Source organism: Xyrauchen texanus, chromosome 8, assembly GCF_025860055.1.
Source record: "Xyrauchen texanus isolate HMW12.3.18 chromosome 8, RBS_HiC_50CHRs, whole genome shotgun sequence".
Taxonomy (NCBI): Eukaryota; Metazoa; Chordata; class Actinopteri; order Cypriniformes; family Catostomidae; genus Xyrauchen; species Xyrauchen texanus.
The window spans coordinates 35,014,592-35,025,815 of NC_068283.1; the positions used below are offsets into that span (position 1 = coordinate 35,014,592).

An 11,224-nucleotide genomic window follows, 5' to 3' on the forward strand; every position below is an offset into this window, starting at 1 on the left:
TTTCCTGTGGAAGAAATAACTGTCAATGTGCCTGAAGCTGAAGTGCTTCTGGAACCTGAGGTTGAAGCTCGTGAGCCGGTTCAATCTGAGTCATCTGTGGGTCCTATTGTTCATAGTTCTGTTACTGTCCCCAGTGATATATTGGGATCTGATGTAGTACCCAGACGTTCAGGGCGGCAGCGTCAACCCCTTCAATGCCTTCAATATGCAGTATTGGGCAACCCATTCATTTCAGTCGTTCAAACTCTTTTTCATAGCTTGTCTAATGTTTATACAGAGGCCCTTAGTTAAACCGTTGCAGCAGACTCTGTTCCTAAATTGTAATACTTCTGCAGTTCCTATGCAACGGGGACGTGCATGATTTGAGGGGGGAGGGTGTAACACAGGTGTTTTCCGCCCTTGTTCACTTCTCGCGGCTCCGCACTGTGTTCGCGTTGTCGCGAGACTCTGTGATAGTATCGCGAGACTTGACACACAGTTGCGTAATTTTCCTTTAAATATGGCCGCGCGCTGTTGTTTGGTGTGTGTGTGTGGGAGCCGGTGTGTTGAGCTGCTGCAGGTAGGCGTTTAGCCCTGTAAACCTTTTATTCATTAGACTGCCGGTTTAACTGTTATACCCGCCAACTTTTTAGATGCCTCTACCATTTCATTGACTGCTGTTTGAGTGACTTAATGATACGGGAAATGGTGAGTGTCTTTGTTTGTATTATATGGCGCTGATAGTGTATTGTATATGGATTTGTTAGCCGGTGCTGGCGCTGGCTGTATTTGTTTGAACTGTAATGAATCTGACTATATACTGTGCTTATTTATATGAACAATGCATTAATTAATCGTAATCTTAATGTTGATGTTGAATTATGAAGTTGTCATCCACTTTGATTCTGAGATGTATTTTGAAGCTATTATTGATAATATTGTCTATTTATGAGAGTACTCTTGCTGATTGTTAAATTATTTATATTGCTATATGCAGTATTTAAATTGAATCATGTACATGATGAAGTGAATGAACTGAGATTGATTATGATAATATGATGACTTTATGGTATTATGATTATGGTGATATAGTTGTGATGCTTAGAACCAGTGTTAATTATTAATTGGTCCTGTTTTGTACAGGCCAGGTTCTGTATATGGATGGCGAGCCACTAGGCCAAAACTGATGCTTTGGAGTGCATGCATCTGCCGATGTGGTAGGAGGCGCTGCAGCTGCTTCGTTAGATACACCTGCACACACCTTTAGACATATTCACACCTGCACACATTCATGTTTATTTCATGGACTATTCCATCATGGACTCATTGGACTTTGCCTGTTAAGAGTTGTGTGTCGTGAACTGCTGCGGCTTCAAGCACTGATTATCGAATGAATTCTGACATTGTTGTATGTTCATCAATAACTTTGAACTGAATATTATCTATGTGCACGTGTAAATATTGTAAATGTTTATTGTCTTATCTGTCTAATACAATTCACAATTGCACTGCAGCCTTGAGTCTGTGTTCATTGAACTTCACCTCTTCCTCCTTGAGCTGAACTAAGATCTTCTGATACTGGTCCATTATTTTTACATACAATTGCAGCAATTATATATGCTACATAAGGGAACAGCATTTACCAATCACATGGCACATCCAACACATTTGTATGCCCAAATGAAACAATATCATTTGTAGTATTTCAGTATGCGGATGTAGAGAATATTCGCTAAGGCAAAATAGCAGAATTTCCTAAGGTCAAGGATTGACCATATTTCCATTGCTTATTTAGAGTCTGATACAACAAGAAATAAGGGTGTTCATACTTGGCAGGTTTGGTTCGATTAAAACTAACTCTGGTATGATTGCTCGGTTTGTGCCTGTGAACGCTGCCACCCGAACCTTGGTGCGCACCAAACAAGCAGAAGTACCTGAATAGTGGGTCTCAGTCCACTTCCAAATGAACTCTGGGGCGGTTTGATTGATATATGACCATAGCATGGACCAAAGACTAAACAGACCAATAAACAGGTAGTAATTTGCCTAATACTGACCTCAAGCATACCTGGTTCTTCTCATCATAGGTGCTATGTACCCATTATAGTTCTGTACAGACGTTGGAACCGCCATCAGCCATCCTTGCTGCATATCTTCATATGTGTGTGCAATGGAGGAATTCCATGTAGAATATGAGGAATAATCATGTAGGGTTCCTGTAGCTCAGATGGTGCTATCAACACCAAGGTCATGGGTTTGAATCTCAGGGAAAATGCAGTTTACAATTTTAATATTGTGATTTTCTATCGGCATGATTTGTTAATTGAATGTTTTGTTTGATTCATTTTCGTCTTTTTGCCTCTGGTCAAAACAGAAAAGCAGTGAAAGCCACTCTGGTTCTTCTGCCTCTGCTGGGCATTACCTACATGCTTTTTTTCGTCAACCCTGGCGAAGATGAGATCTCACAGATTGTCTTCATCTACTTCAACTCTTTCCTAGAGTCCTTTCAGGTGAGACAACCCACTTTTTTCCAACTTTTGTAGATGTGATCAACAAGTATAAAAAAATAAATACAGCAATGAATTTTTTTATGTTACTTTCTCCTTAAAAGCTTAATATATGAACACAGCTGTATGCCATTTACTAAATAACAAAAAGTAAGCCATTTTTAGGCTAATTTACTCAAATTGTAAACAATGTGTCTGTTTTTTTTTGAGTGGTCCATGCCTGACACAGCTTTACCAATGGCACGAGTTTAGAGTGGGACTGGGAATATTTGGGGGAAAAAATTTGCATTCCTTTTGGTGGCACTAATGAAATTACACACTTCAGTTTTAAATAAAATAAAATAAAATTCAAGTTTGCAAAGTTTAAAAATACTGACACTCTAAATGTGCATAAAAATTTTTGTGGAAACTCTACAGTACAAATTTCAGAGAAAATAACTTTTGATTTCAAATTTTCAAATAATTATGTATTGTCTGATTTAACCATAGATGGACTTATCAGTGTATTTGGTCAAAATAACCACCCATTTATACACACCCTGACCCGGCCATCTAACCAACCACTTCTTTGATAAAGTTTTGTTTGTTATCCTAGGCAGATTTTGGTTTTGTGTCATAAAATATGCACTTTTTTCATCTCTGAATCTAGCATTACAAATGCTAATACAGAAAAGAAATCAAAACAAAATTAAAGCTAGTCATTTATTAAAAACCACAAAAAAAATAAAATGGAATAAAACCTATTTAGGAACAACTAAAACTAAATTAAAATTGAAAATCAAATTACACAACAAAGGAAAAAAGCTATGAAATACAAAAAGGTACGTTTACAAAAGTAAAGATTGTTGTACTTACAGTAAGTATTTTTATTTATTTATTTTTATTTGTGTTATTTTTTTACAAACTGATCAGCCAATGCATATAACTAAATATGTTGTTAAGGTTTAGTTTCCTATTAAGCTTCACCCACATATTTGGAAATCCTTGTTCCATTTCCTAGTCGTCAATTTCTCACAGCAATCCAAAGTCAGCCGTGTCTTCCAAAGCACACAAGGTCAACTCTATCCCCTGATTTGCACCATTTGTTTCCTGGCGTGACCCGAGGGGTCTCACTCATGTTCAAGCCTTGTTTTCCACAAATTCATCTGTCTCCCACAGCTGTCCCACTCCCCATGGGAATGACGGACTTATCTATGGGGAAACTGAATGTTAGTGTACTCACGTTAGGCAAACATGTTTTAGTGTTTTGGTCTGGAGACAGTCCTATTCAAACCTTTAAGGACTCCATGAAATCAAGATTGGAGTTTTGTGGCTTTTAGCTTTTAGTTTTGGAATCTACAGCTAGTGTACTCCTAAAAGTTGACAAAAAAATTGCTTTTTTTAATTAAAGTAAACCAAATTATTAGTCTTTTTTTCTGGGAAAACAGACTAAAAATATTGATAACTCATGCTGCACTTAATTTTGTCCAATGAAATGCTCTCTAGAATGAGATTGTCTCATCCCTTAACTAAACTTGAATGTAACTAAAGATTATTTGCTTTTTTTTTTTTTTTTTAACTAAAGGAATGAGCCCATGCCCAAACGTCTTGTTTCCTGTTTCAGAAAATACACACAGGACAGAAAATTGTGTTTGTCAAGCAATTTCATGGGGTCTTTAAAAATATTCATCTCAGATAAGCTTATGCATTTTACACAATAATGAGTGATACTAAAAGTGGAGAAGCCTTGTATTGGTTGTCTCCTTTATAAAATCAAATACATATTAATCTTGACTGTGTTTGTGATAGGCTATGTCTTTCATGTGTTTTTTTTTTATTTATTTATTTGTCCAAGTGGAATGGTATCAGCGATGATGTAATTCACACAGACTTTCCACTTCCTTCTTGAAGGTCATTCAAAAATAAGATGTTAACATTCAGCGTTAGCTTTTTTGCTAACTCATGTTGTTAATGTGATCCTGATACAAGCAGCATTTAAATTGATAGAGAATTGATTAATTTCTGATTGACAGTCGACAATTTCAGCAGAGCTAAAATTATTCATGTGATATGTTTAATGTGGCATGAGTCCATGATATCACTCTAGAAAAGGAACTTTGCATTGTTAATGCTACAAATGAAGGGATTGGTAGTATAGTTAAGCATAGTTTGAATATTATTGATCAATTAAAAACTAATTTGAACCTGTTTACCTTTTTTAATGCACATTCCTTATTGCACCCAATTCATCAGTGCGCATTATTCCAAGTAAACAAAAAAATTATCTTCAGAATATTTTATTAAAATATAATGTAATAAATTGTTCCACTTTTGAATTGACATCCCTTTGTGTTTGATGTCACAAATCCCTCTTACTTTTCAACCCCTTCTTTTCTGTGTTGTAACATCAATTTTTCTTGGTCCAGTCAATGCCCGATGGATAGATTCATATTTATTATCCTGTTTCACTCTGAAAATGTCAGATTACGGAAGTAAAATTTGTTGTAAAAGTTGTTTCACATTGACTCTAAGTACGTAACTGCTAAAATCGAAACTTGACCGTTTTTTTGGAAAAGCAGGTTTTTGGTATTTACATTTTTTTCTTATCAAGCGATGCTTGAACTTTCTTTTGTTCTCTTTGCAGGGCTTCTTTGTGTCGGTCTTCTACTGCTTTTTGAACAGTGAGGTAAGAAATCACTTTTTTTCCCCTCTCTTGCTTCTGTTTTTGCCCTCAGCACTAATATACCCTCTTTTTGACTCTTGAAAGCATATAGTGCTAAAAATCCTTTCTAAGTGATGGGTCTGTACTTTGAACTGCAACACATACAGTCTGAATATTTTGGGCAATTCAGATTTCTTCAGCCATAGCTGCCCTATCAGACTTGCCCAAAATAGAATCACATTGAGATCCCCATCTCTTAACTCTCAGTTCACCCAAAACCAGCCTTTTGGCCATCAATATCTATAAAAACAGACTTCGCTCATAAAATATTCATTCCTGAAAGGGCTAAATCTGGCTTGTATTACATGCCCTTTGAAAAGGGCAGTAAACCTTTGTGAATTCCAGTCATAGTATTCCTCTTTAGTGTCAAGCCCAGATCGCAAATTCAAACCCATCTCACACATCAAGTTGATCTCCCAAGAAAACGAATACTTACAGGTGCCGTGGATCTTGGATCAGATTGGACTATTTTGTTTGTCATTTAGTAACGAACAAGTCCAAGGGAAGCAGAAAAGTGTGGTGCATCGTCTAAGGTCACTCTGAATCACAGATGTAGATATCAGAATTCACAAGCAAAGCAGTGTATGCAGTATTGTTTAAAGTCGAGCGATAACATTGATCTGTTCTCGGTACATATGAAAGAGACCCTGCTCTTTGAGTTGCAAGTCAATCCAAAAAATACCAACGCCATCGCTGCTATGATACTTCAAAAGGTGCCCTTGGCTCCAACTTGGCTCCACAAAGTATGCTCAGAACTAAAAAGCCATGCTACCAAATTACAGCTGCTATAACAAACCATTGGCACAAGTTATTCAAAGTCAAAAGGACAACAGAGAAATGGTCTGGCTTGGAAGCAAAATAGTACAATGGAGTTGTGAGAGAAAATGAGAGATTTTTATTCAACCTGTTGTTTCTTTTTTCACCATGAATATCACCGTTTGCTGAGATTGCTCACTGGTTGAAACTATTTATTTAGCTTTGTGTGAGGAACAAAATTCAAGTTTAAGTCCTGCATCCTAGCTCTCAAATCTCATTCACATTGCATCATACAATCATACATTGTGGGGCATCTCACATGCAAGAACCACTAAAGGTTGAGCTCAGCTTTCATTATTTAATAACTGTTTTTGAGCCAAAATTTAATCATATTTGGGAGATACGGCGGAGGGGAACATTATCAGGAAATAACATCTAAAATATCAATCTGTTTGTTACACAAAGCTATTATATGACTTGGAATATAACGCACAATATGTTACTTTATTGGATATTGACAGCCCCTGGTCACAAAATGCTTTTATTGTATGGAGAATAGCAGCTCTGACTTTGTTCAAAATATATTATTATGAGTTTTATGGGAGGAAGAATGTCATCCTGGTTTGTAACAATATGAGGATGAGTAAATGATGAAAGAATGTTCATTTTGGGTGAACTTTTCCTTTTAATTGTGACATAAAGCTTACATCTTTATAAAATATATAAAGGGATATAGAGATTCTATAAAGTTATAAACATGTAAATGGTTTTGACCCAACATTTAGTTGATTATCTTGTATAAATTAATTCTACATAATTAAATGAAATTCTAAAAACAGAGAACTACTGTGGCAGCTCCAGTATAGTCTCACACATACACAGCCTCAGTTATAATTGTATACTTCATAGGAAGTCACAGTTAGCCCTTTTTGTGCTTGTGTGAGCTCAGAGAGAAATTAATGTCAGGGATTATATTCAGCAAAAGCTCTCAAAGCTGTATTTTTAAATTATTTTTGTCAGCAATCACTGACCCAAGGGGTTTTAAACTTTTAAGGAAATACAGAGAAATAGTCTTAAATGCTTTAAAGCTTCAAAATTGCATTGGTTGTCAGATGTTTGTATGAAATACTAGATTGATTTTTCATCACTTGACATCAGTTTGACCTCCTGTGCTTATCCTCTGAATCCTTCCCAATCAACACACAGCACAGAGGTTAATTACATGCAGCACCAGAGTTTTTGATCTACTGTGTAGTTTAACCTTTGACCCTCTCGGAAATGGGCTAGTAATTTATGGTGTGCATGGGTCGTCGTGCTCTGGTATAGGGGCCAAGACCACTTGCTCTTCTAATATTGTAATCTAGCCATTGTTAAATAAATAGTGACAAATGCATAAGTACTGACTTTAGATCAGTTCAGTGTAACCCTATGGCTATGTTCACACCACAGTTAAATGTGGCCCAAATTCATTGGATGATACGATTTTAGCTACTTTCATATGTGGAACTAAATCAGACATGTATCAGATTTTTTCCAATGTGATAGTCGGTTGGATTTAATGAGAATTATTTTATTTCCTTTATTTACCTTGCATATAGACCTGTTATGGTTTTAAATGTTTAATTGCAAGTCTTAACAAACTCAATTCCATTTTAAGGAATAAAATATAATGTTGGCTTCAAGAGTTGAGTTGAGTACATACATGTAAACTCAACTCTTGAAGCCAACATTAGACAGGTAGATTTATGTAACAGTGCTCTTTAGTTTCTGTATAATTTCTATACTTCTCAAACTGTATGAAAACACAAATTCACGCAAGTGAATGCAAATCTGAAATAATTCTGAATAACAACTCCTGACATATATGTAATTTAGATTTTCCTGTTGTTTCCGGTTTTTAAATTCCACCATACATCTGCAAATGCCTCATAAATACTACATTTGCCTTAATTCAAGAAGTCTGGGCCTGGGTAGCTCAGCTAGTATTGATGCTGACTACCACCCCTGAAGTCGTAAGTTTGAATCCAGAGCGTGCTGATTGACTCCAGCCAGGTCTCCTAAGCAACCAAATTGGCCCGGTTGCTAGGGAGGTTAGAATCACATGGGGAACCTCCTTGTGGTCTCGATTAGGGGTTCTCGCTCTCAACGAGCCATGTGATAAGATGCACAGATCGACTGTCTCAGAAGCGGAGACAATTGAAACTTGTCTTCCACCACCCAGATTGAGGCGAGTAACTGCGCAACCACGAGGACTTACTAAGTAGTGGGAATTGGGCATTGTAAATTGTTGAAAAATAGTTGAAACTGTGCTTCCCATGTAGTCTTAAATAAATTGGCACTGATCTAATGCTGTTAGATATGTTAGATTCTTATTGGACAGCATCTTAAAATTATTTTAGTACTTGATGCAGTTGGTATACACCTGATACAATAATGATCTGTTCAATATTTCATCCTCTTTCACTTGTGAGTCATGGTGACTCAGATTATGAAGTAAACAGACAGAGCTAGTTATTTAAACATTTATCTACTTCAGTGGCTTGTGGAGTGTTTACTAGTTAAAATTCCAGCACAGACGCGCTTGTTTACACAAGCTTTGGTGACTCGGAATCAAAAACGCCATCTGGCGAGAGAGAGCAACAGGAGTGGAAGCTGTAGGTTATTAACATTGCATTTGAGCAACGGCAGATTTTTCTCTGTCAACTTCTCTGAAGACCCGTCCTCCTATAAAGTCTATTGAATGAGGTGGAGACAGAGAGATTGTTTAAATGTTTACTCTGAAATCTATCTTATTGATTTGCGAAAAGTGAGGCATTATAAAGAGCTCAGACTGTTCTTTTGAAGAGCCGCCACATTGATTAAACAAAACGCCCCCTCTGAATTACTGTCTAAAGCTCTCTTGATACTTCAATTAACCACTGAAGGGACTAGTAACCTCCTATGTACAGTATTTTAACTGTGTTTGGCATTTTAGTTGTCAGACAATTGTAAAAACTGCAACTTCTGACGGCATAGCTTACAGAAATGCCATAGATTTGGTTGTTAGGAAGAGGGCTCCCTGGTTGCTATGGTACCAAACTGAGTATGCAAACGATGTACTGTTTCATTGGTGACATATATCACATTGGTGAAATTAAAATGTTGATTTTGCTGAGGGCGGATCTTTACTGTCGGCCTTTGACCGGTCCTATAAATCCAGATTTATACTAGCTCCATCTACTGTCCATGTCTGTAGATTTCCTTCTCCATCTATGTGTTATATGCTGTACAGTGGGGCCCAGAATTCTGAGACCACAATGAAAATCTGGGACTTTTTTATTTAAACCTTGAAAGCAACATCAAGTTTTTAGGATTCTTTAAAATGTAGAACTAAAAGTTTTGATGTAAAATGAAGAGGAAATATTTAAGATTTGGCACTATTTCTAAGTGTCATTGACTATGAGCTCAGGACAGATATTCTTACATCCATTGAAGCATACAATATGCTATTTGGAACATTCTTAATTCTCATGCTGGGTAACATGGTCATCAGGTTTTGCACAAAATGCCACCTCATGGTACATTCTCCATGAGTTTTTTCTCTGGCCTCCTGTAATTAATACCTCTTTTCTGTGACACACATACAAGCACTCACACATTTACTCACACAGATATGCAGGTTCACACATATTTATTTTATATATATATATATATATATATATATATATATATATATATATATATATATATATATATATATATATATATATAAAACACTACGGCCCCAAACGCATTCCTAAACCTAACCAATTATCAACAATATAAAACATGTAACATACAGGTCAATTTAGTTGCAATAATTTGAATTACATTACACTATTATATAGGTTTTAATCACTGAAAATCTTAGCCTTAGCCAGGAGCTCCTCCAATCACATCTCATTCAAAAGAAACATCTGAACTAGAGCTTGTCGCAATCGGTCACGAGACACACGGGAGCAATGGCATCTGACATATCTGCTGTCAAGCCTGTGTCGTAATGCTTTCGAGGTGGCAATTATTTAATGTGTTAGAATGAGTCGAGAGCAAGATGTTAAACGGTGGATGTGGGGGGACCGTGATCAGTCAATAAAAATTAAACTTGGGTCAGTTCTTCACAAAAAGCAATCGGAAGACATGGAATACAACCGAATTTGGTGACTTCAGCAGAGCAGGATGTTTACAGAAAACAACTTTAACCACTGCAAACTTGTTGCTGATTGAACATTAACCACTGTAATTAAATGTTGCTCAATTCAAACTAAATTAAAATCGTACCCCAACATATCACGATGACAAAATTGTTCCCCAAAATATAATTTCACAATGATAAAACTCTGATGCTCTTCGTGTCAGTCTACTGCACCAATGGTATCTTGTTGAAAGCAATGCCCTTGCTGGATACATTGGAAACTGATGCTAGATGGTGCCTTTGGTGTACACATATTGATGAGTGCTTGCACAAGCAGCAGTATCTGATGCCTCAGGAGTGTGTGTTCCAGGTAATACTTGCAACTTGTTTCTATGAATCAGAATTTGGATGTATTTATTAAACGTGAATAGGATGAGCACATTGAGCTGTGTCTGAAGAACAAAAGGATTGTAGGATATTTGACAAGGTTAATTTTAATGCCAACTCTCGGACAGTTAGCATGACAGGTGACATTTGACAGAAAATATATGCTGCTCTTTGTTGGCATGTTTTGGGCATTGTGAAGTAGAGCGGCAAAAACAATTAATGTCCAACAACTTTAAACATCTAGGTTACTGTTGTATCCTCCGTTCCCTAATGGAGGAAACGAGACATTGTGTTGAGTGAGGCGACACTAGGGGACGTCAGCATTCACCTCATATCTTTCTTTGTCCGTAGGTTCGCTCAGCTGTTCGTAAACGGTGGCATCGCTGGCAGGATAAGCACTCCATTCGAGCACGAGTGGCACGGGCCATGTCCATTCCCACATCTCCAACACGGGTCAGTTTCCACAGCATCAAGCAGTCGTCTGCCATCTGACATCAATAGAAGTGAAGTTTCCGACTCCATCCCTGTTTCTTCTGCTCCCCCTCTAACCATCCTCAGCTAACCCTTCCTTCTGCGAAATCCCAGGGATAACAGCTATGGGCCAAACAGGGTATTATCCTCAGCTGAAACACAGATGCGTGGAGATGCACACAGGCAATGAGGTCTACCTGCTGAAAACAAGGAAAACTGTTTTGCTGGAAGAAATGGCAGAATCAGATTAAAGCATCAGTAGTCTCAGACAGT

The 11,224-nt window shown here is 37.1% G+C and overlaps 1 protein-coding gene across 1 annotated transcript in view; it reads left to right on the top strand.

Moving 5' to 3' along the window:
• LOC127647742 (corticotropin-releasing factor receptor 1-like) overlaps positions 1–10,972 on the top strand; it is a 197,074-nt gene extending 186,102 nt beyond the window's left edge. Inside the window, exons 12-14 of the mRNA XM_052132185.1 lie at positions 2,354–2,489; positions 5,110–5,151; positions 10,832–10,972. Coding sequence (XP_051988145.1) covers positions 2,354–2,489; positions 5,110–5,151; positions 10,832–10,972 — 319 coding nt within the window. The remainder of the gene's footprint in view (positions 1–2,353; positions 2,490–5,109; positions 5,152–10,831) is intronic.
• Positions 10,973–11,224: the final 252 nt, after the last annotated feature.